This window comes from Tachypleus tridentatus, chromosome 2 (assembly GCF_004210375.1).
Source record: "Tachypleus tridentatus isolate NWPU-2018 chromosome 2, ASM421037v1, whole genome shotgun sequence".
Classification (NCBI taxonomy): Eukaryota; Metazoa; Arthropoda; class Merostomata; order Xiphosura; family Limulidae; genus Tachypleus; species Tachypleus tridentatus.
In genome coordinates this window covers 45,112,469-45,139,836 of record NC_134826.1, presented here as the reverse complement: position 1 = coordinate 45,139,836, position 27,368 = coordinate 45,112,469, and the positions used below count along the sequence as shown (strand labels likewise).

General features: G+C 33.7%; 1 protein-coding gene across 1 annotated transcript in view; it reads right to left on the bottom strand.

Moving 5' to 3' along the window:
• Nucleotides 1-25,661, bottom strand: part of LOC143242490 (cholecystokinin receptor type A-like) — a 37,771-nt gene extending 12,110 nt beyond the window's left edge. The window contains exons 1-3 of the mRNA XM_076485923.1: nt 25,034-25,661; nt 10,311-10,511; nt 8,679-8,849 (exon numbers count right to left, since the gene is read on the bottom strand). Coding sequence (XP_076342038.1) covers nt 8,679-8,849; nt 10,311-10,511; nt 25,034-25,481 — 820 coding nt within the window. The 5' untranslated portion in view covers nt 25,482-25,661. The remainder of the gene's footprint in view (nt 1-8,678; nt 8,850-10,310; nt 10,512-25,033) is intronic.
• Between the last annotated feature and the right edge of the window lie 1,707 nt (nt 25,662-27,368).

Genomic DNA, 27,368 nt, shown 5'->3' with positions numbered 1-27,368 from the left:
AAAAGTTTAGCTTTTTAAAATTAGCATATGGACCTCTTGTGGCTTTGCGTGAAATTCAACAAACAAACAGAAGACTATATAGATCAAACTAGTGATTACCTATGAAATTATATTACAGTGCTTAACAGAGAAAGTAGACGGTCGTAATAAAGGAAAATTTTATTACTGGAATCTAATAACAGTTGTGTAAAATAATAGTATTACTTCTTTTCATTATTTAAGTCTATGTTTCAAAACACATTAAAATGATAAGTGACGTAATTTGTTTGTAACTGGAAACCATGCATGCTATACCACTGGTCTGGATATGGTAACAGTGAAAAGTAGAGCAATTTTGATGTCAGGGGGATTCGAACCTGCGACTTTCAAATTACGAGTCGCCTGCCTTAACCACCTGGCCATGGTTGGCCCGTGCACTAAGTACCACTGCAATTAATTGTTTTAAAAAAAAGAGAATGTTCTATTGCAACTTTCTACTTACTTGTGACATTACATCTAATTTTGTATAAATCAAACTTTTAAGTAGTTGGTAAAATTATTTTGCTCCAAATAACTTTCATACAAGTTGGAAAATATTCTAACTTAAAAGCTTATTATCTTTAGAAATGTAAAACTGTGAAAATGTCTTGCTACCTAAAACGCATACTAATGAGTAACTCTAGAACGTTATAGTAATGATTTCAAATACCTTACGTCTAATTTATTCACTAACATGGACTACAGTATGACACAGTTAGCTTGTAAGTTTGCTCCAGGCTAGTGTCCATTTAACAAGTTTCATAATGAGAGTTTACAAAAATATTCTTCATAAAATATTTGAAAATTAAATTAATAAAAGAAAGTAAACCTCATTACTAATTTATTTTCAACGTTTTTCGCCTTTATGTTGTTAAAAGGTTGCCTTAGAGCGCAGCAGGTGTGGCCGAGTTTTTGTGCCTGGAATGTGAATCCTAAAATTCCTATTTGTGTTTCATTGCAGGTAAAACAAGCAAAAAGTCTTGGTTTGGTTTCTTTTTGTGTTGAATTTCCCACAAATCTACACGAGAGCTCTCTGCGATAACCGTCCCTAATTTAGCAGTAGTGTAAGGCTAGAGGGAAGGCAGTTAGTAAGTACCACCAGCCGCCAACTCTTGTGATACTCTTTTACCAACTAATAGCGGGATTGACCGAAACGTTATAATAACCCAAAGGTCTTTCTACTGTTACATTTGAACGTTTCCTTTTTTCAGTTATAATATTAAACATTTGCTGTGAGACAAATATCACATATAAAATTTTCAGTGCAAAGTGAACTAGACTAGAGGAAGGATATAATTTACTGAAAAGTTAATAATTTCTCGACAGGAAAATTGCCCCTTAACAGATTATCGAATACGTATAAAACTGAACATTAATAAACTAATTAATTAAAGCAATTATCGCATTGAATTTCCCAGTGCCCTTAATAAAGACCTGACACACAACAGTTCTGGTTCTGACATATTACTGCTAATAAAGCTGTATAAAAAAATTTACTTACAGCTCTTGAAGTAAACAAATTTCAAAGATTATTGATCCTAAATAACCGCTGTTTATTTTTTATCTGTAAACATTAACTGCTCTCCACGTACTTTTTAACATCCAGTAATAACAAATTTCTAAGATTATTGATCCTAAATAACCTTGTTTATTTGTCTTATCTGTAAACTTAAACAACTCTCCACGTACTTTAACAAATCCAGTTATTATCTGCGGTTAATGACGAACAGAGAAAAAAAAATCCGACACGTTTTTACTAGGAATGTTCAGACTCCGGACAATTACTGCAACACAGCAGTTTCCTTTTTTTTTCTTTTTTTATCCATAACAGGCACCTTAAAACGAAGCCAACCGAAACTGATTTTTTTCTTTAGTTATGACACAGGTCATTAGCAATTTGACACACTTACTCAACTCTTTAACAAAGTGTTCACAAGGTTTGTTAGTCTCTTATAATGTCAGTTTCTTAAGACTTGAACATTTAATTTTCACACCTCGGGAATTCTTATAATAACTTCGTCTCTGACATAATATCACGTGCTATTTTTTGTAGCATCTTCTAACTTTCTTTATCACTCCAGTTCAATTGTCTTATGTCCTTCATTCTTTTCCTTTTAATTTATTATTATTATTTTATGGTTTATAGTCTCGGTTCTTAACTGTCATTCTGTTTTATTTTAGTACAGCTCTATGAAGCTAAGTATATCGAGAAAATGGTGTTGAAGTTTGGTCAAATGAAAATATTCATGAAAAATACGTCAAAGTAGTGTCGATGGGGAAAAAAATAAGGTTTGTCTGTTGAGTATAAAGGACGAAAATGGACTGTCTGTGCTGTATAAAGAATGTGAAAAATATGCAGCGCTTATGTCACATAAATGTATGTTTATTGTGGAAAATAAAAGACTTCAAATCATACAACATACAAATCATTACATGAAGTCTGATTTTGTTCTTCCGATTTGCCTTTGTCCAGGACTATTGATGAAGCTTAGAATTTCCTAAAAGTGGTAAACCTCAGTGACAAGTGGTGAATTTAATTATAAATTGGCGTTTATATTTATTTTTAAACATTGTTAACAATAACAGGTCGGGGGCGTCGTTAAAGTATTTCGTATTGTTGATTGATTACATTTAACAATCAATAAGTCACCTGCATATCCTAACATACTGGATTATATAGACGTCGTACAAGTAGGATCTAAACATAGCTTTAAAAGATTACAATTTATTAGACTGAAATGCGATTCTAAAAAAAAATGCTTACTCAATTTAGTTTATATTTGTTTCAGGCATTTATTAAGCATATATTTCATACTATAATTATGCTTAGCGAAAGCAGTGTTATAAAACAGTTTAATTCACTCCCTAAGTTAACTTTTGGTGCAAGTCAAATTTTCTGATGGTCATTTACGTGATCTAAAATATTTATATAGGCTAAACTCGTAAATATATATTTGACAGACGTAGTTCTACATCTTTCTCGTTCATGACAACTAATTTCAATACAGAGTATAGTTTCCACGAACTACAAAGACAGTCTGACAGCGATTTTGTTCGGTTGAAAACAAAGTTCTCGAGGTCCTGAGCTTTCTTTGCTACGAAGCTAAGTATTTATTATGGAGCATTTAGCATTAGCATACGGTCTATTACAGCGTCGGCTTCACGTAGTAAAAATTAAATGATTTAAAAATTAACGGATTAAAATATGGTAACAAAACCTAAAGATTCTCTTTCACAATCGAATTCTGGAAGTATGTTACTTTTACTCTCGTTGACCCCTGATGATTAATTAAGGTATAAATGTCGGGTCATAAAACACTATATCGTAACACTTTGAATAGGTCAAAGGTCGTTGAACTTTGTAATGAAATATAAAGTCTGAAATAACGTGCTTTATTTGTGTGTGTGTTGTTTAACACTAAATACTAAGTCATTTTTACATTTTACACATTTACGTATATGATTTTTAAATGAAACATTTCATATCAAGTGAAGCGTTAAAAATAACTTTTAAAACAAACTCAAAATGAAGATATTTTTAACATTTTGGTGGAATAATGTATAATGCTACATGTTGTCTCGTCAATCAACTAACTAAAGCGAAACGTTCAACATGAGAAACGTACACTCGCTATCCTGGTATGACGCAACTGTGCTTCGAAAGAGCAGATTGTATTTTTCTACTGCTTATTTAATGGCACTAATATAACGCGAACCACATAAGGAGCTATTGAAGAGAAGAATTAGTCATGCTAGTTTAGTGCTATGAGTATAATTTCCATTAACAAATTCTCTTCGAATGGTTGGATCTCTACGGATTTTCAAACAGGTTGAATTGTGACATCCTTCCCAATTCTGCACAAGTGATTATGTTTCGCAGAATTAATAAACAAGTCATTTCGAATTAAGCTCTTTGTAGGATTGCAAACTTAGCAACTTCTAATTATATAATATGAAATAATGATGTCGAAAGTTAAAGCCATCTCTTTAATTCGGGTTGGCATGTCATGCATTTTTTAGTGACTATTGATCCGTAAAACGTACATCGTAGGAGCCAAATCGGCTCGACATGGCCAGGTGGTTAAGGCACTCCCACCCGTTACACCAAATATGCTTGCCCTATCAGTCGTGGTGGCGTTATAATGTGACGGTCAATCCCACTATTCTTTGGTAAAAAAATAGCCTAAAAGTTGGCGGTGGGTGGTAATGACTGGCTGCCTTCCCTCTAGTCTTGCACTTCTGAATTAAGGACGGCTAGTGCAAATAGCCCTCGTGTAGCTTTGCACGAAATTCAAACACGAACAAACAAACAAGAGCCGAATAAAAACAATGAAGGATAAACGAGCACTTGTGAACAAAAGACATTCTCAAGATGAAGGTGGTCTCCTTCAACAAACATCAAATAAAACAAAAAGATGCTTATATTTAGACGTGCCAATTCATTGTTTATTATCTTTGTATTCGTATTATTCTTATCCTAGTACTTGATCTGGAATAAATTACTGGTTCGCAAACTACTACTAAGGAACCGACCCATGAATCGTTTGGTTTGTGAAAGTAGCGGAACCCAATTTTTAGTGTTATAATCTCTTACACTGGCGACTGATGAATAAGTTTTTCCTCTAGACTTTCTGCAGTATACAACAGTTCCCAATATTAGTGAACTTTTACTGTTCTTGGTTGCTGTGAATATTTGTTTGTGGTTAAGCACAAACCTATACAATAGGCTATCTGTGCTGTGCCCATCATGATTGTCATCAGAATGACCATTGTGTTACTGGGGAAGAGTATACGGTGAATATATTGTATGGAGAAACACACTGTTTTTCTGAAGACGACTCAAATTACAAACTGGGGGTTATCAATATTTTTAGAGTATTCTCTACACAAGGGTTATTTCTGTACAGCCATCTCTAAGTTTCTAACAATATATTAGAGACAAAACTGCTTACAGCTCACATCGCTATTTCTTGTCTGATCGTAGTCCTGGCGTGGCTAGGTGGTTAGGGCGCTCGACTCGTAATCTGTGGGTCGCGAGTTCAAATCTCCGTAACATCAAACATGCATGCCCTTTTGGCCGTAGGGACATTATAATATGACGGTCAATCCCATTTTTCGTTGGTAAAAGAGTAGCCCAAGAGTTGACAGTAAGTGGTGGTGACTAGCTGCCTTCCCTAGAGAGGGCTAGCACAGATAGCCCTCGTGTAGCTTTGCGCGTAATTCAAAACAAACCAAATTTCCTCTGACCGAATACAGTTGACGTCACTCTAGTTTTCTCTCAATTCCAAAGTGCTGAGCGCAGTTATTTGCGAATATTGAATTATTAGATCTACAATCCGGTGACGCTAACCAATAGGGAAAGCCGAACTGGTTTAGGTCAATAATAATAATAAAAAGCTGACAAACAACTATACAGACATGAAAAAGAACAAGCAAACAGGCAGACTGCTAGTTAAACAGTTGTAAATAGGTAATAGTTCGATCAAGATTAAAAATAAACCCTTTATTTGCTAGATTTTGACATTGTCCACGTCAAATAAAGTCGGTGTAATTATTTGCTTTTACTAAAAGGCTCTGCATAAAACTTAACTGTAGTCATAATGTATTCTAAAGACGGCTGGTATGGGTATTAAAACTTCAATCAATATAAACTGCAGCACAACTTTTCGATCTGCTTAGGTTATCTTCAGGTTTCTCATCATCATAAATTAACAGCAGTCAACCAGATAAGTCTTTTCTATCGAGCTACGTATAAATACACCAGTTAATGAATTTTATGTCACATCATATTTGTTACAAATTGTTGACCAGTTAAATATCACGACAGTAAATTTTTAACGTCCTACAATATTAAACATTTTAAATCTTACATTAGTGAGTGAGTCAGCGACACGATTAAGTTCAGTGGCATTCTCTTCGGTACTTAATTGCACTCAGTTAACACTGCTGAGACAAATATTAATTAGAACAATCTCACTACGCCACCGTAAACCGTTATTTGTAATTTGTATCCCACTTTATGTGAATTAATAAATTATTTTAATAGCGTGTGTGTGTTTTCGTATAGCAAAGCCACATCAGGCTACCTGTTGAGTCTATCGAGGGGAATCAAACTCCAAATTTTAGCGTTGTAAATCCGTAGACTTACCGATGTACCAGCGGGGGACTACTTTAAACGTTATAAATTTTATATCCATTTATTGACTTATTTTATTGTGCTAATTTTTACTTTTTATTACACTTTGTAAACTCTCAAGCCCTTTCGCAACCAAGGTTCAACTTAGACGATACGCCTAAAATACGTTCAGCTTCCCATTGTTTAAATACAGACTTGACGTTTAATACCCGCACATTACGTTATATAGTGTTATTAGAGACGTTTAATACTTACAGTGTACCTTATATAATGTTATATGGAAATGTTTACCACCTGTAGAATATGTTATGCAGTATTATTTTCTTTTCATGTTTAATTTAGATTTTGTAATTTCATGCATTGAGATTTTTTTTTTTTAGTTATAATATGATTTTGAAGTACTGACAACCAATAGAATGTTTGGAAAAGTAATAGATATGTGCAAGCTGGTTGTAATGGTACTAGCGGTATTTTATTCAAAAAGCCCTAAATATGTGTTTCTTTTCAAGTATTAGATAATTTTAAGTGTTATGAAGTGTATATAAATAATAAAAATTCTATATTTACAGTACCTTACAAAAGTGTTAATACAAGAGAATATTTCGTCATTCTTATCTTTTATGGTGTTACTTCTTCCATACCATTATAGAATATAAATTTCAACACTACGGAAATACGTCAGTGGTTTAAATAATCCGATGGTCCCCACAGATCCCCATATCTCAACCCAATTGAGCAAATCTGGGATATTGTAGATCAAAAACTTGATAAATAAAAAATCACTTCGAAAGAAATTTTATGAGAGTGTATAAGACACATTGAAGTGAAACCCCAAAAGACACTTTGTTTAAATATGTTGTTACAATGCCTGTAAGTCTGTTTAAAGTTATTAAAGCAAAAGGAAGACACACAATATATTAACTGTTAACTGAACTCAATCACTTCCACTGAGTTTCTGTTGTACTAAATATGAAGATAAATAACACAATATATTAACTGTTAACTGAACTCAATCACTTCCACTGAGTTTCTGTTGTACTAAATATGAAGATAAATAACACAATATATTAACTGTTAACTGAACTCAATCACTTCCACTGAGTTTCTGTTGTACTAAATATGAAGATAAATAACACAATATATTAACTGTTAACTGAACTCAATCACTTCCACTGAGTTTCTGTTGTACTAAATATGAAGATAAATAACACAATATATTAACTGTTAACTGAACTCAATCACTTCCACTGAGTTTCTGTTGTACTAAATATGAAGATAAATAACACAATATATTAACTGTTAACTGAACTCAATCACTTCCACTGAGTTTCTGTTGTACTAAATATGAAGATAAATACAATTTTAATGCTTTACCTGTTATTATCTTCCATTGTTTTCTGAGAGTAGCTTTAAATCTAACTTTAAACTTTGTCCTAGCACTTTTGCACAGTACTATGTATATATTTATCTTATTATGGTGTGATTTGAATTGGAAGAGATCAGAGTCAGATACCGAACCGAGAAAAATACCACCTGAGAAAGGTTTCCCAACGGGTAGGCTGAGGCCCTAGGTAAGGAGGAAGAACGGGTCTTGTTCGTAAGGAGTAGTGATAGTTTGAAGTGTCAAAATGTGCCTTGTTATCAGGAACCAGAAAGATAACTATTTAGCTCAGTTGGTAAATATCACGGGTTTCATATTGACCCGAGGAAATTTCGATACTATTAGAGCTATTCGTGACAATGACGAAACGTTTAGTTTTATCTAAATACTTGAAAATAATTCGGAACGACATTTGTATCGTTTTAATTATCTTGTGATATTTTAATATAGTCTTACTCAATTTTATTTTTACATATTCAGTTCAGGTTAGAATTGGAAAAATAACTTAGGATACTTTAACGAAATAGTTTAATTTAGTCAGTATTGGGTTTATCTGTCTATCTAACTGTGTGTCTACCATTCTACTTTCTTGTTTATCTATCATTATTTATTTTTCTTTTGATTCACAAGTTTTTAAAAGTGGTTCAGTGGTGAGCTTGAAATATTGTCTCCTCAAAAAAGGTTCAAAGACTGCTTGGAGGGATCACATGTTTTAACTAGTCGTACTACTGTAGAGTAGTGTGTTGTCTGTCAGTCAGTCAATACAACACAGCATGATATATAAAATTCAAAAGCAAGAAATAAAAATACATACTATTCTTAATTTTCGTTTTATTTGGTCTTGAAAGAGGACACATTCACGGACCTTTCACACTTACATATATATATACACTGAAATAAACAAACATGATATTTAAAAGCTTTACATCTCCAGCGATGGTAAGGTTCACAGATTTACAACACTAAGACTCGAGGAATCTGTGATCTGCCCAATATAGATCAAACCCCGATTGGTAGTGTCGTAAGCCTGCGAACGTACCCCTGAGCTACCCAGTAAACAGCTTATTGCGTAACTTTGCCATTAAAACAAACGTCACGTTTCGATCTACCATAATGTATGAAAATAAAAAAACACATTGTTACCGGGCTCAGATGACGTCACGTTGTTGGTTTCTTTCTGTAAAGTTCTTATAATACAAAAGTATGTCACGGACATGGTAAGGACAGGAACAATCAGAAGAAGTACGTCCAAGAACAAGTTGAATCCCCTCTCCATATAGTTGTTAGGCCATACCTCTCTACACTTCAGTTTTCCTGTTGCCACCATTGTAAAAATAATTGTAGTTATTAAATATTCTAGGTAAAATATATACTAAAATTACCCTAGTTAAGACTAGACAAATGTTACATAATTCACAGCAAAATTATCAGACAATTTCATAATTGAGGGTTTAATTATCTAAGAAGCTTATTTTTATAGCTAATGAAAATTATGAACATAAAGCTCTCCTACAGGATTCTTGTTAATAGATTATATAGACGGTCGCTACTTAGGAGAATGACGAACTAATTCGAGGTTTATATAAATCTGAACTCTCAATTTACTGATCTTATTTTATACTGTTCACCGCTCGTGAAGTCTACATGGGCCATAATGAGTAATCTCACGCATTTTCAGTTCATTGTTATTAACTGACCACGAAAACAAATTCACAGGGGACTCAAGAAGTTATTAGTTTCAATATCGAGGAACTCAAGCAGTGATTAATTTCAATATTCAGGTCTTAACAATGATTGGTTCCAATACTGACGGGCTCAAGCAGTGATTAATTTTAATATTCAGGTCTTAACATTGATTGGTTCCAATACTGACGGGCTCAAGCAGTGATTAATTTTAATATTCAGGTCTTAACATTGATTGGTTTCAATATTGATGAGATTAAGCAGTGATTAATTTCATTATTGAAAATATTTTTGTTTAAATATTTTTATTTGATTTATATATTATTAGTAACCCGGCCATCTACAAAGTTAGTACAATTATTCTGTTATTATTTATGGCAACCTTAAATTAATAATTGAAAATTGCATTTATGGTTAATATGAAAATTTGAGATACTAACAATTTATCAAGCACGATTTAAAACGTCGAATAATCAGTACAATGATAAAAAAAAATGATAAGTAATAACTATTACGTTACAATAACGAATAAATAAAATAATTTTGTATCGAAGAATAGTGTAAATGTTCTGTTACGTATATAGCTTATCATTACTGCCATAGTTAGAACATTTTGCTTGGTAGAAATATGTAACCATAATGACAAAAAATCTGCCTATCCTATGAACAATAACAGCAGCTACAGTACCAAATGAATTATCCTTAAAAAAGTGACAAAAATGTTTTATCGAAAGTCATTATTTTCAGAGAACTTAAATGTTTTCTCCTTTTTAACTACACACGTTAAGACAATATTTAAACAATAATAACATTACATGTACAACTTAAGCTAGTACATTTCCATCATCCCAAATAATATCATTTTTATTTTTAAAGAAAACAAACAGTTTTCATATCATATACGCATATTTTTGGAATTACAGGTGAATTTATAAAGAATAAAAACGTGGCTTTTAAAGCGCCACCTAACAAATTTTCCAGGAAATATAGTCTATATTAAATACTTGGATATAAAAAGAATGAATGCATTGCAATGTCTGAGTTACCATTGCTAGGAAGTACATAAAATAAGTTTCAGGTTGTTTTACTCGCCTGGGGTATTAGTAGGTATGAGTTGACTGAGGACAGCAACCGGTAACATCATCATCAAAGAACCTCCCCATATGAAAAAAATCACTTGGTAGGCATGTGATATTGTTTGCCACTGTCGAGACACTAACGGTCGACAGATGGCGTAGTATCGTTCGATAGAAATAGACACGAGTGTCCACACACTGACTGAGACCGAAACAGCTGCAAATGAAGTTATATAATACAAATAACAGCTGAGTACCATATAAAAATTATTAACACTAAAACAAATGTTAAAAAACCTCATATTTCATTAATTTACTACACTTCTAGCTGCGTACTATATTAACAACTTTGATCTTTGAATGTTTTACTCCTGCTCTGTTAACAAGAATAAGTAAAGAAAACAACGAACAAAAGCCGGTGTGGTACTAGACAGCATTTCTTGAGGAAGGATGATAGAGTGCATACTGGGCAGTATAAGAGAACTCTACCTGTAGACACTAGGGAGGGCGGAATTTCAAATGGTCAAGCTGTTCTCTGATGCTCTAACATATACTCAACTTAGAATGTAAACCAGATAACGTATTTTTGATACACATACTTTTAGTGTTTGAAGTGCTGGGAGTCGCTCCAAATTCATATGTCAGACAGTCCTCTGGTGTTAATCGGTAGTAATACGACTCTGTCTATATACGCTGGCTTAAACGTCAATACAGAATTTGAAGAATAACAAAAGTACAAAAGATATATATATCAGAAAATAGGTACATTTCTAACGATTTTCATCCAATTAGAAGAAATAAATGTATAATTCGAAGCCATTCTCAATACTGCAACCTTTTGTAGAGATACGTTTCTAAATTATTTCTTTTGTGTTATATCGTAATGCGATTTTTTTAAGTGCGTTTTTAATTTATTTCCTTTGATTGACGTGAGTATTCACAACATTATAGTAGAGAGATGGGCAATAAACATTAACTGTTCTTTTGAATCAAGCACAAAGCTATACAATGGACTATCTGTGCTCTGCCCACCACGGGTATCGAAACCATGATTTTAACATTGTAAGTCCCCAGGCATATCGCTGTGCCACTGGAGACTTAAGTGTTAAAAACATGGTTTCGATACCCGTGGTGGGCAGAGAACAGATAGCCCATTGTATAGCTTTGTGCTGGTCGGTCTCGTATGTATTAACACACGCAGTCATGATTTCACAAATAATAAAAACATTTTCAGTTTGTGTATCAAAAAAAGCCAGTCGTGCAATATTAATTAGCTTATCGGGAACATTTCTAGATTTGATATAAAAAATATGGAAATGCTTCACACGTTCAGCTTTAAGTGTGTTATAAGAGTGAAAGTAAATTTTACAAGGTGGCCGTTGTTTCAAGTGCTAAACCCCTTCACACCAAACATGCTCGCTCTTTCAGTCGTGGGGGAGATATAATGTGACGGTCAATCCTACTATTCATTGGTAGAAAAGTAGTCCAAAAGTTGATGGTGGGTGTAGCATTGCGCGAAATTCAAAACAAACCAAACCAAGTCCTAACCTCCATTTCGCCAGTCGCTCTAATACATAGTTATGCTTTAACTTTAATAACCTTTTGATCTGACCACTAATTTCAATATCTTAAACCTTAGCTATTATATCGTGTAAGGCGTGATTTATCTGAAAACACCCAGCTAACAACAAATCCTCAAATATTTTGCTACTTTCAGAAAGTAGAACTTTCTTATTAAAGTTGCTTATTTGGTATTAAAATTTCATGAAAACGTTTTATTCAGCACCATAATACATTTTACTTTGTGTTTTTTTTACATATTCATAGTGAGAGCTATGAAATGCTCATTGTATTTTGATTATGAAAGCTGCATTGTTAGAATAGCATGCAGATATATTAATGAAATGTCATTGTTCTATTACCTCTTTACAATTTTATGTAACTTTCGAATAAGTATTTCACCGTGAAATATGTTGTTTTCTTTTGTTGTTAGTCGTATAGTTGCAAAATGAACTATCTGTGCTGAGTCAGCTATGGGTACGAAATGTATTTTTTATCGTTATAAGCCTTCAAATTCATCACTTAGCCACAGTGGTTATTTGTGAAACATGCCCTTTATAAGTACCGGTCCCGGGATGGCCAAGCGTGTTAAGGCGTGCGTAATCTGAGGGTCGCGGATTCGCATCCCCGTCGCGCCAAACGTGCTCGCCCTTTCAGCCGTGGGGGCGTTATAATGTGACGGTCAATCCCACTATTCGTTTGTAAAAGAATAGCCCAAGAGTTGGCGGTGGGTGGTGATGACTAGCTGCATTCCCTCTAGTCTTACACTGCTAAATTAGGGACGGCTAGCGCAGATAGCCCTCGCGTAGCTTTGCGCGAAATTCAAAACAAACAAATATAAGTACCGAGTAAACAAATTCATTACATATATTCCGTGTCCATATCATTCTGAGAACATAAATCCTGCTAAAGTTCCCATTATATATATATATATATACATATACACCATGTCAACATGTCCATCATACATACACACACACACACATATATATAGAGGGTGATTTCTTTTATATAAAAATAAAAGTTCAGTTTAAAAAAAACGTTAGAATTTCTATGTACCTCAAATTTAAGTTGACTTATAAATGGTGAGGCATGAGTAATAAATTTCAACAATTTTTCCTCTGTTGTGTTTCAAAAGATTTCACTAAGAATGTTAACAAGTGCTAATGATACTTAGATAGGCCCAGCATGCCCAGGTGGTTTGGTTTGTTTTGAATTTCGCACAAAGTTACACAAGGCTATCTATCCGTCCCTAATTTAGTAGTGTAAGACTAGAGGGAAGGCAGATAATCATCACCACACACCGCCAACTCTTGGGCTACTCTTTTACCAACAAATAGTGGGATTGGTCATAACATTATAAGGGTGAGCTCAGGTGGTTAGAGCACTCAATTCCCAGTCTGAGGAGTGACTATTTCGAATCCCCGTCACACCAAATATGTTCGCTCTTTCAATCGAGGGGACGTTATAATGTTACAGTTAGTTACACTGTTCGTTGATAGTAGAGTAAGTAGACTAAGGGCTGGTAGTCTTTCATTCTTAAATTAGGGACAAATAGTCCCCGTGTATCTTTGGGCTAAATTCAAACAAAACTGACGAGACCTTTTCAATAGTCCGATTTTCTTAGTGTTACAAAAATAAACGATTTTAAAGAGTCCTTTTAATGTAAACTGCAGATCTTATTTTTGTCTGTTTAACCCGGATTTCACTGTCAAGCTCTTTTTTTATCAGGTGGTTTTATGAAATTTCTAGGAGATGAAAAGTTAGCTCGTGCATTCTATCTTTCAAAGATGGAGATAAAAAGTTGGCTCGTGCATTCTATCTTTCAAAGATGGCAGAATTCGCGCTAATTTAAACCTTTTTTTTTCTCTTCTACGAGTTCGAATATTTCGTAGCAACAACTCAATATTCAATCTAGCTGCCAGAGTTTCTGAACGCAAATATCGATGACAGTCGATAAATCTTGTTGAAATAAAACTAGAACCATCGTGTAACTCATAGTACAAGTCCATAGCAAAAAGAAATCTGTTAACATTTTTCTGTAACTCGTAACAACATTCTTGCAAAATAAAAATCTTCGGAAAAATCGTAAAACGGTTAAAAACAAATGATATTTGTCATCGTTTATTTAAACTCTAGATGGCATAAGATTACAAGAATAAAAAAAGCTTTTTCATTAAAATATCATTTGAAACTCTATAATTTTAAAATATGGTTTCGTTCTGACAATAAGATAGCAGCAGATAAACTTGATTTTATACCTAAAATGGCGATTTATAAAATTAATAATCACATTAAATTATCTTGAACGTGTTTTAGAAATCATTAATCATAATAAATTATCTTAAAAGTGCTTTAGAAATAATTAACCATATTAAAGTATCTTATTGGTGTATTAGCAATCAATAATCATATTAAAATATCTTAAACGTGTTTCAGAAATCATTAATCATAATAAATTATCTTAAAAGTGCTTTAGAAATCATTAACCATATTAAAGTATCTTATATGTGCTTTAGCAATCAATACTCATATTAAATTATCTTAAAGGTTCTTTAGAAATCAATAATCATATTATCTTAAAAGTGCTTTAGAAATCAATAATCACACTAAATTATTTATTCAGATACCTTTTCTTCTTTTTAGAATCTGAGATTTAACAAATCCCTCCTTCACTTTCTCTCCTTTATATATAGATAATAATGGTTTGTTTCAGAGAAAAGCCACATTCGAATACCTTGCTATGTGTCCATCGAAAATACTCGAATCCCGGATTTTAACAATGTAAGTCTGTACACTTACCGCTGTCCCATATAAACAATAAAGTAAATACTATTTTCTGTGAAAAGCAGTAACCTCAAGATAGGTAAATAATGTTTGTTTACTAATTTACTTTGAAAATATTAAGACATGTAATACTATATAAGTAAGTAGAAAGTGATACTTAAACAAAGTCACATCTCCATCTTTTAAGTAGAGAAACTCACTTTAAATCTATTTTTTTAAGTTTAGTTTCTACACAAAGTACATTTTCTCTACTGTGTACATCCTCAAAGACAATGATTTAAAAGTACTTACAATTAGCCTTGAAAACAAAAGCCATCCTTCTCTCTGATCAATTTATAATATCTTAATTTTGGTTGCATAAACTGTTCTGAGTGCTCTTGCACATCGGTATATTCAGGGATGTTTCTGATTGTTTAAATTGTGACGTCTGAGGACGTTTTGAGTCCTAAAGGTTAATATAAGCACTGACTTCCTCACCTTTCGAACATTCAACTATTTCGAAAGTTAATAGTTTGCAGACAGCGCTTTATAAAAGCCTAAAATTTTCCACAACAGTACGTGTATAAGAATTTTCTAGAATGTAAGCTTTTAGCTAGTATTGGTTATTTTCGACACTAATATACTAAGCTTCTTTTTGCTGTTGAGCCGCTGATGCAGCCTCACACTTCTATTCTGAGGGTCGCGGGTTCGAATCCCCGTCACACCAGACATGGTCGCCCTTTCAGCCATGGGGGCGTTATAATGTGACGGTCAATCCCACTATTCGTTGGTAAAAGAGTAGCCCAAGAGTTGGCGATGGGTGGTGAAGACTAGCTGCCTTCCCTCTAGTATTACACTGCTAAATTAGGGAAGGCTAGCGCAGATAGCTCTCGTGTAGCTTTGCGCGAAATTCCAAAACAAACAAAACATTTCTACAAATAAAAAAACAAACAAACACATAACTTGCTACTTACTAAACCTTTTTTATCTCTTGTTATTACGTGACCAATCAGCTTTTATGGGATTCTTCGATACGCAGTCATTACTATCTGTACTTTATGCGCTATGGGAAGTAAAGGTAAACTATTCCTTTGAGGTTAGGCTTAACAGGTTCTAACGAAACATACTCTAGAAAGCTAATTATTTGAACTTCATCCAAACCAGTTTTTGGAAAACACACATATAAAATCTTTTTAATGATATATGTGCTTTAAAATAATAGGAAATCTCAGTTAGTACTGGACTTCAAACAATCATCAGTAAGAGCAGTAAAAGGAAAAATGAATAATCAGTATATAAATCAATTATAATTCCCTCGAAACGTTCTTAATAATTAATAGCTAAGTTCTAACTTTACTTTCTATTAATACTGACAACAAATTTAATCTTCCTATCTACTGAGAAACAAAATTAAATTAATAAATTCAAAACAAAATCCATGTCTTTAAAGAAAATCTTTCAGAAGAACAGAATATTTCTAGTTTTTATATCACGTTACTAGGAAAACAGGCATGATTAGTTTATTTTAAATATACTCGTTATTATAATGTTTAAATAAAGTCGAATGGATTTTATATGAAAAGGAAAAAAAGACTAAGCATTAAACGCATAAAAAACTGTACAAGTTAAATAAGTAAGCTCATTACAAATCAAAAGTTGAGCTGTAGTTTGTATGTTACGTTCCGGAATTTAATCATACTAGTGTAGAAGTGAAATTAATAGCCTAGCACAAATAAAAGGAAAATAAGAAAACTGACAAAATGATATGATAAACTAACAAACTTATGAGCATTGGTAATAAACCAGTTGAAAAACTGTTGCTCCTCAAAAAGAGACGCCCATTTCATAAAGTATTTATCGTTTTGTATGAAGACTTGTTGAACCTGCGTGTTTTCCTGACGGTCCCCCCTCTGGTACAGCTGTAAGTCTATGGATTTACAACGCTAAAATCAGGGGTTCGAGTCCCCTAGGTGGACTCAGCAGATAGCCCGATGTGGCTTTACTATAATCAAATGCTTGCATTTTTCTGATGTCATAAAACCCGATAAACGATATGTTAAATATTATAGTTAAATGTATTCAGTATGCAGAATAATGTAATAATTTATTCTTGAGAACATTTCGAATTTCTTACACACTTTGGTGCTCTGCACCTTTATTAATAGTACCCATGTTTTTCTACGTGTTCAAATGCAAGTATCCGAGCTTTCGGAAGAGTACTTTAGAGAATATATATACGTAAAAACGGCTGGTATGGGTAGAGAAAAACGCTATGTAGATGAGCTAACAACGTTGTTCTGCAATGAACTGTCGGGAAAGCTTTTTCTTTTGTTTCACGCCTACTTGTGTTTACATTTTAAGGTGATTTAATATTAACTTATTTTATAATTAAATGAAAGTTTACAGTTTAAAACTTTCTCGTACAGATAAAAATCTACTGGAAATTGAAACAAATTATAAAATATGAAACAGTTGTTTTTCTTTTAACACGAATAGTAGGACGAAATTCATTTTTTTGCGTTTTATTTAAATCGAAGTTTCAGGCATTTAATTACATTCTAATGTCTCCAATATGAATAATATAAGTAACTAACAAAAATATTCAACTTTGTAATTTCAGCAACTATCGAACCAGCTAAATCTATTGAATATTCGAAATATACAGGTGAAACATATTTAGATTTTTAAGAAGACCGTTTCATTGTTTGTTTCCTAACGGTTTTTGTTCAACTGGCACTAGACATTCAGTTTGTTTGTCTAGAAGTTCGCGCAAAATTGCACGAGAAATATCCGTGTTAGCGCCCCTAAATTAGCAGTGAAAGAAGAGAGGGAAGGTAGCTAGTTCTCACCACCCACCGCCAACTCTTTAGCTACTATTTTACCAATGAATAGTGGAATAGACCGTCACTTTATATATTCCTACAGCTGAGAAGTTTTGGTGTGATACGGATTCGAACACTCAACCCATAGAGTGTGAGTCGAGTGTCCTAAACCAGATAGCCATGCCAGTTCTTAGATATTCAAATATTATAACGTTTTTATTTTTGTAGTTAGTCATAAACACACACATACACACGTACATATACAATTTACTCACTGCTAGGTGTAGTTCACTGAATGGTCAGTTTAGTTGGTCTGTGTATCTAAATATTCATGGTTCAAAGCGGTTGCTGCAAAATCCAGCGATGCATTTTGATGCCATAAATGTGCCGTGAGGATTATAATAAAATTTCATTATTCTATCAGATAATATTAGCTACAGAGTTGGTGATCAGCTCTAGTGATTAGTTAGTTAGTTCAAACTATTCCATCAGTTCAAAATTAAAGATAGCTATTATATAGCTTTGTGGTCAGTGTTAGTAACTAGTTAGTTGGTTTCAGTCTACTATATCAGTTCAAAATTAGGGACACCTATTATTTAGCTTTGTGGTCAGTGCTAATCAATCAGTTCAGAATTAAAGACAGCTGTTGAGAAAATTCTGAAACCAACAGTTTTAACGCAACTAATAGTGTTTTTTTTTTACCCTAAGGCTGTACAATGGCTTGTTTGTTTTTGAATTTCGCCCAAAGCTACACGAGGGCTATTTGCGCTAGCTATCCCTAATTTAATAGTGTAAGACCAGAGAGGAAGTAGCTAGTTATCACCACCCACCGCCAACTCTTGGTCTAGTCTTTGACCAACGAATAGTGGGATTGATGGAAACAATAATACGCCCCCACGGCTGAAAGGGCGAGCATGTTTGATGTAATGGAGATTCAAACCCACGACCCTCAGATTACGAGTCGAGCGCCTTAGCCACCTGGCCATGCCAGGCCAGCAGTACCTTGGGCTTCAAATTTGTTAATAACTGTCATTTCTCCTCTTATATGTTATAATTTTTTTTAGTAATAAACATTTTGCTTTATTATAAATATACCAAAGTTATAAAGCGATAATACAACTAAATATTTATTGTTATACTAATATCACTAGTACAATCCGGGTTTGCTATCACACTGTACAGAAAACTTATTGTGCAGCTTTACGCCAAAACAACAACAACAATTTCATTTAAGGTTGGGATTTTTTCCGTAAAAAAAGGAAAATAAAATGTAAATAAAAAAGTATCTCCTATGTGTTCTTCCCACATTATTGATTTTTTTAAGACCAGGAATTTATATATAATAAAATATATAGAATGGTTTTGAAATGAAATAAGGGGCAGAAATAGTTAAATACCTCAGTTACAACTTCTCTTTGTTATATATTTTCCTTCTAGTAAGTTGACAGTTCTTTTCCACTGTGAAAACTTCGTCTGAGCCTTGAGTGTAGATCCTGATATCTTAGTTAAAATTGTCCTTCATAAAAGTAGAGCACTTTTGTTATTAGAGATCGAATTTTGTGTTGTCGAGTGAAAATATTTTGTTTTTGTTTATGGATTCCGCGCAAAGCTACACGAAGGCTATCTGAGCTATCCGTCCTTAATTTAGCAGTGTAAGACCAGAGTGAAGGCAGCTAGTCATCTCCACCCACCGCCAACTATTGGGCTATTATTTTATCAACGAATATTCGGATATACGGTTGAAATGGCGAGCGTTGTTTGGTGTGACGGGGATTCGAACCCACAACCCTCATCTTGCGAGTCGAGTGCCCTAGCCACCTGGGCCATACTGAGCCCCACTAAGAATTGGCAAAGCACAAATGTTTCATTTTTTATTCAATTATGTCTGTTCGATATCACCCAAGTTTTGTTAACTCATAATATAAAGTTACTTTTATAAACAAACATAGTAAATTCACTGAACGTACAATAAAGTACATTGTAAGTGGTCATGGAACTTTCGACACTGTTTCGAAATATTTTTATTTCTACACGCAACTTGTCATATAAGTTATAAAAATAACAGAGGCTGTCATAAGTTGTTTGCCCTGTTAATGAGAACCCGCGTATTTTACTTGTGTTTTCTCTAAGTAACACTCTCAGAATGTTATGTATTGGTCGCTACGTAGTTGATATAAAAAAGGATTAAAACAATTTAATCAGCTTGTAGTAAAATAAACTAATATTTATATATCTAGAGGTCCTATAGAGTGGTTAGTTGTCGGCCACAGAAGTAAATGCGATAACACCATGTTCTTATAACAAGATAACTACAGGCCATGAGATAGGAGTTTGGTCTTTCATCTATGTCATATTTAAAATAGACAATTAACTTTGGAAAACTGTAGGCGTATTCCTTTATTATAGTTAAAAAGAAAGAAACTGACACAGAATCAGTTTTGAAAATGTTAGGTTTCAGTTTTTATTTTACAGTTATAAAAAACCATTACGTTTTAAACGGTATGTCGGAGACGGTATGAATATATATTTGAAGATAAGGTGAAAACCTTCCCTTGTTAAATGGGTTATCTTGAAGAAAAATTTGAGGGGGCATGAAAGAACGGGCACGTTTCTGTCCAAAGTGTCACTCCACCTTAAGTACTTTATAAACGATAGTGGAACTTGTCAACAGTGTGAAATTATTTGGCTTGTGGTAACGTGTCAGTTTTAAATGAAAACATAAATATAAATTACTATAATATACTAGGATTGATACTTTACACGCGTTATCAGAGTACACATAAGTTCCTCATCCCCTTCAAAAACGTGAGAAATATTGTTTTTTTATAGACAGGATAAATACTAGTGGATATGTCGTTATGATACTCGACAGTTCTTATAATTTTTAAAGAATCTAGGACCTAGCATGGCCAGGTGGTTAAGGCACTCGACTCGTAATCCGAGGGTCGCGCGTTCGAATTCCCGTCACACCAAACTATGCTCGCCATTTCAACCGTATATCCGATTATTCGATGGTAAAATAATAGCCCAAGAGTTGCTGGTGAGTGGTGATGACTAGCTGCCTTCTCTCTAGTCTTACACTGCTAAATTAGGAACGGCTAGCGCAGATAGCCCACGTGTAGCTTTACGCAAAATTAAAAAAACAAAAAACAAACATATAAAGACTCTATTACATTAGGACAAATAGGTAAGAATGAGTTAGTTATCTTTTTATAAAACGTAAATTTATCTCAGTTTTAAGATAATTATAAAAGTAATTTCTTTTTGTCTTGACAATACTTAAGGTTAAATAGTAATCGTTTCATTTCATCACTCAAATTATATTTAATCTTCTTTCCGTCTGAGATAATCTCGACGTTGCACTTGAACAAGATAGTTTTACCCCATTCCCCAAAGGTAATTTACGTTACGCGTTTCAATCAAGTCTGAATATGAATGAGTCAGTAATTTTAACTGTCTTCATTTAATTGACTCCCCTACTGAAGCTAATGTTGACGCGAAACTGTGACCTGTTTGTAACTCTTTATAATGTTTTGTTTCTATCTTGTCAGCTTAAAATGGGATTCCAATAAATTTACCTTATATACGACGTTTTTATCCAAAGACAAATTTATGAAAAATAAAGATATTCGATCGCATTCATATTATCAGTTACTTCAGTATAAGATGTGGTTCCTTACCATGGGTTAACAGACGTTCCATGTAACCTTTATCAGTTACTGCAGCATATGACGTAACTTTTTAGCATGGGTTAACTTGGCGTTCCATGTTACCTTTATCAGTCACTTCAACATGTGGTTCCTTACTATGGATTAACTGTTCATCCGTGTTAGCATTATCAGTTTTTATAGCTATGATTATTTTTGGTAATAGTCCTTCGGATTTTTGCCACACAATGAATACGTCAATTTATATGAGTTTAATCCATATTTGTTTCTTGTCTGACAGGAAAACCTTCGTAAAAATAATATTGGAAGGATTCTTGAATAAGGAAACACATTATGCTAATATAATAACATGTATATCAATCTTCTGTGGAAACATGAAGTACTTTCTACTATCAGTAAAATTCTTCCTTATGATTATAAATCGTTATTTGCCTACCTATTATTATATTAGCATAATGTGTTTCCTTATTCAAGATTGATCCTACATGAGGAAGATAAATTACATTAGTTATATGTTAATTTAAATCAGTTGTCTGTCTTTCATAAACTGAAAAATAACCAGATCAAATTAACGTACATCTCTACTCTTGTTATTCTACAGCGACGAACTACAGTTTCGTGTTTGTTTTATCTATTTCGTGCTTAGTGATAAACGTTCATCTTTTGTTATTCCAAGTATTCATGGCTCATGATCCAATACCACAAAAACGCACCTCAAGAATAACGGTCAAATCCTATTATCTTTAAACAATCGTAATCCAAGAGTTAACTGTGAGTACTCAGATTAGCCGAACTTTCGTTAGTCCTAATATCACGTTCCTTAATAGAACGATAAGTCTACAGATTTACAACTAAAAAAAATCCAGGTTTCAATTCACCGTTATGGACATAGTGTAAATAGCTCATTGTGTAGCTTTACATCAAGAAGACAACAATAACTTATCAGGACATTATTCTCATGTCAACAGCTCACCTACACATCATACCTCAAAATAATGACATTATTCTAATTATATTTTACCAATTTTGTATTCAAAAATGTTTAAAAACTGACATAGTATTTTCATATAATATCTATTTAATATAATGTATGGAAAAACAATTACAAAAAAAAAAGGTTCTAGCTTCCAATTCTGTGCAGCTTCGAGGAGTCTCGCAAGTGAACTTTTCCTTCTGCAAGTTCCAAAATGGAGGTTTATATTTGTTAAGAAACAATCATGTCTTAAAAACATTTATGTAATATTTTTCAAATGGTTTTCCTTGTCTGTCAGTATCTGCATTATCACAACGTTTCGTTGTCATCCTATTACTGCGCTACAACATGTGGTCTGAATATTTACTAATGAAACTTCAGAAGTAATTCATAGCTTGTCAAAATATTGACCCGCAAAGTTTCCGTGAGGATATGTAGACATAGAACTCTAATGAGGAGCTCAAAACAACACAAGTTTTGTAACAATTCTTTCGGCAGTCGTCTCGTCTCTGAAAATATGTTGTTATAAATTATATCTCAAAACTAAAATAATATTTTTTTTAGCAAGACAAAAGACGAAGTTTGTTATGTTAGCAAAAACGCGTGAAACATAAATAAAAGAAATTATTATTTCTTAAAAACAACCTATATTTGTTCAAAGCAGCCTAAATTTATTAGGTATATTTGACAGAAACACGATACTTAGTCTAAGCCAAGTAAATGTAATGCCTTTTTGAATGGCCCGGCATGGCCAGATGATTAAGGCGTTCGAATTGTAATTTGGGGGTCGCGGTTTCGAATCACCGTCGCACCAAACATGCTCGGCCTTTCAGCCATGGGGCGTTATAATGTAACAGTCAATCCCACTATTAGTTGGTAAAAGATTAGCCTAAGAGTTAGCGGTGAGTTGTGATGAATAACTGCCTTCCCCTTACTCTTACACTGCTAAATTAGGGACGGCTAGCGTAGATAGCCCTCGTATAGCTTGTCGCGAAATTCAAACCAAAGCCTTTTTCAAAGAAGAGGTCCCGGGCTACTGACAAAGTTTTGTGAACATTGGTCATGTTTTTTTTAATGAGTTACAGCTTGTAGTGATTACTGCTTTAATTAATAAAATAAATTATCAGAAAAATTACAGAAAATTAAACATGTTGAAACTTTCGAATCTTAATAAAAAATAGATGTTCTAAAATGAAAAGAATGTTTTGTTTTTATCGAAATTGTGTCTGTCCACAAAATTTCCACAATCTAGAAAAGTATTAAAATACCAAATTGAATTATATAAAATACTAAGCGAAAGCTTTGTAATATTTTAAAATCTTTGCGCAAGGCAACTAGGTATTTCTACCGTGAATGGTTTGTTTTGAATTTCGCGCAAAGCTACACAAGGGCTATCTGTGCTAGCCGTCTCTAATTTAGTAGTTTAAGACTAGAGGAAAGGTAGCTAGTCACCACCACCCACCACCAACTCTTTTACCAATGAATAGTGGGATTGACCGTCACATTATAACGCCCCCACATCTGAAAGGGCAAACATGTTTGGTACAATGAGGATTCGAGTCCATGACTCGAGTACCTTAACCACCTGGCCATGCCGGGCCGTCTAGCGTGAAAAGGAGAAAAATGTGAGATCAGTAAGAGTCTTACGATCTGGATAAGGCTGATATATCAATTGAAAATTAGGAATAGCTATGCACAAATAGATCTTGCACAGCACTGTGCTAAATTTTGAAACAAATTAGACAAAAGTAAGAAGATAAAATTAATAATCAGCTGTTTTATCCTTCATGATATTAGTAATTATTGATCACATGTAAAATAGGATGGCAATATTATTTGTTTTAAAACTAAACTGCAAGACATCCTGATGATGTCTGTTATGATAAATGCATGCTCTTTTCAAATACACTGGTCATAATTGTTGTGATAAAAATGTTTTATTAAAAAGACCTTTTGTACCTTTCAGAAGTGTGTGCGTGTTTTTTATATCAAAACCACATTGGGCTATCTGCTGTGTCCACGACGGGGGAATCGAACCCCTGATTTTAACGTTTTGAATCCGAATACTTATCGCTATTCCAGTTGGGGTGCCCTTGTAAAGGATGCTTTATTGATAGAAACCTGTTGTACGTCACACAGAATATTTTATTAAACTAAATAAGTAAGAATGTCTATATATATGTAAAAACGGCTAGTATGGGTAGAGGAAACTCTATATAGAGGATCGAACGACATTTCAACCTTCTTCGGTCATCGTCAGGTTCACAAACCTTACTTTAATAACAATTGTCCATGATGGAACACTGTTGTTTTATCTTGTGTTTCAGATAGTGTTCAAATTTGTGTAAGAATATCTTTACATGAAAACGTTTTTTCTTACTACTATACGATACTTTGCTGTGTTTATTGTACATTCCGTTTAAGCAACGCAAAACTAGATACATCTGAAGAGCCTACAACTACATATACATACACGGTGCTTTGAAGACATACGCTGAAAGATATCTAAAATTGTTTTTGTACTTTTCTTTTTTAGATTTCCTGTTATGCTACTTTAAAATAGTGACTGTCGCAATATGTGCATGGGAAATAAATTCAATAAATCCAGCGCTTTTGGAAAATAACGCCTTCTTCTTTACCATAGGTAAAAGTTGTAGAGAAATTTGTATGAACGTATATAATATAAGGACATATGTCTCGCGAAAATAGCTGGAGTTAAACAAAGTTAAAATTAATAGTTATAAAGAATTGTTTGTTTTTTGAAATTCACACAAAGCTACAGGAGGGCTACCTGCACTAGCCGTCACTCATTTTGCAGTTGCTAAATTAAGAATGATTAGCGCAGATAGCTCTCGAGTAACTTTGCTCGAAATTAAAAAACAAACCAAAACAAACAGACTGAAACCAATTAACCTTTGTTAGCATTAAGAAAACAACAACAATCTCTCACCTTGTAAATAAGGGATAAGACGACACATGAAGTTGCCAAATATGAAGTTTCTAAGTAAACTTCCAACCAAAGTGAAAGGCATACAAAAGACTCCAAGAAGTATGTCACTGATAGCCAGGTTCAGAAGGAACGTGTTTGTGACGTTTCGCATTCTCTTGTTGTGGGTTAAGATGGTGATGACCAAGGCGTTTCCCAAGACAGCGAATATAAAGATAACAGAATACAGACAGACGCGTGTTATTACAGCCGTTGTCCAGATAAAGTCGAAAGAGAATGAAACAGGATGTTTCGGTTGAAAGTGATTATGAGAAGAGTTTTTTTCCGTGTTATTCTCTAACATAGAAATCCCTAGTTCCCCTTCTATAAGAAGCCATTCATCTTTGCTGAAATTGTTGGCTTCCAAAATTGTGGAGTTTATCTTAAGCAGATAGCGGAATAAATCAGACATATTTAGGACTTGATTTACCCTCCAAGAGAAACAGATGTATCGCAGTGAAAATTAGTCGTCCTTATATAAATGTTTAATTAACAAAGCCAGTAAATCAGTTAATGGTTAAAAATGGAGAAAAATTAGAGGAATTTAATGTAAAATCAAAAGCGCGTGTCTTCTAGAAGATATTCTTAAAAAGTCGATTTCCTTCCTTGAAACGATCTTTATCTCGAATCTAACTGATCTAAGTGGTTGGCGTTCCAGATCTGATGTCCAGTTTCAGATGTGACAGCGTTTTCCTTGCACGCGCTTTGTCTCTGCGCATGAGCATACAATAACGATAGGAAATTGAGGTTGTTACGTCTAAAAGAGATTGAGTCTTAAAACTCGTAGATGACGCTTCTTCTCTGTTCCTTTTAAGTACTTCAAAACCGTTTTTGAATATTTTGAATATTGTATAATTCTCAAATATTTATTACATAACGATTCAAAATTATTCAAACTATTACTATGTTAATTTTGCTAACATAAAAGGAGGCTAATAGTATTTAAAATGTATTCAAACTGGTGTAAAAGTATATCGTAGATATATCGTAAATATCATGTTTATATTTGAATTTGCTCGCCGATATATTCGTCAGGTATTTGTTTTTCTCCGTGTAACACAGAACACGTTCACTGGAAAGCTGCGCTAATATCTCTACTTTAAGTGACTTAGAAATTATTGTTAACAGACAAATATAGTGAGTGATATAGGGTATATAATTCAACACTAGCTGTTCGTATAAATAATGAAGTAACCTAATAGGACAAACTATTTCCTACAACAAGCCACCTGGTTTTAAAATGAACAAGCAATAATTGTTGTTTCAAGAGGTTTTAGTTCTCTGAGTTTCTTTATTATACTAATAATAACCCATGAACAGGTACTCAATAGTTACTTAAGCCGTATCAAAAGTTATACTCTTGTTAGTAACGTAACAACGTTAAGGCGTGCGCTTCGTAATCTGAGGGTCGCGGGTTCGCGCCCGAGTCGCGCCAAACATGCTCGCCCTCTCAGCCGTGGGGGCGTTATAATGTTACGGTCAATCCCACTTTTCGTTGGAAAAAGAGTAGCCCAAGAGTTGGCCGTGGGTGGTGATGACTAGCTGCCTTCCCTCTAGTCTTACACTGCTAAATTAGGGACGGCTAGCACAGATATCCCTCGAGTAGCTTTGTGCGAAATTCCAAAACAAACAAAAAAACAAACAACGGGAAATTTACTTACGTCCAGACAAGATTTATCAGTAACTTTAGTCCTGTTAGTAACGTAACAACCGAAAAGCTACTTATAACTAGAGAAAATGAATCAGTAATTTGACTAATCTCATTTGTCCTAATGACTTAACAGCTGAAAGGCTACTTAGCGTCTAGACAAGATATATCGATAAATTCTGGCTTTTTGGAGAAATAACTAGTCGTCAATGTATGACCCCTTATAATGAAAAATACTAGCACGTTTCTTAATCACACTATACAATTCCAAACCACGCACCTGTTTTTTTATGTAACAACTACCTTAATCATACAACCCCTAATTGCTCAGCAGTAAGTCTGCAGCCTTACAACACTAAAATTCGGGTTTCGATACCTGCTGTGGAAAGCTTGCAAATAGTTCTTTGTGTGGCTTTGTACTCGTCAGCAACCAAAACAAACCTCAATAATATATGTAGCTCATATCATATATATCTTAACGATACTTACACATCTCTTAAATGATACATATGGCTTAACAATGTAACAGGTACCACGTACCTCAATAATGTAAATAACCCTTAATTTATCCTTGCATGGAACATATATTTTAACCATTTAAATACTACAAAAAAACGCATATTTCACTGCTTTTGTCCTTCAAAGTAACCC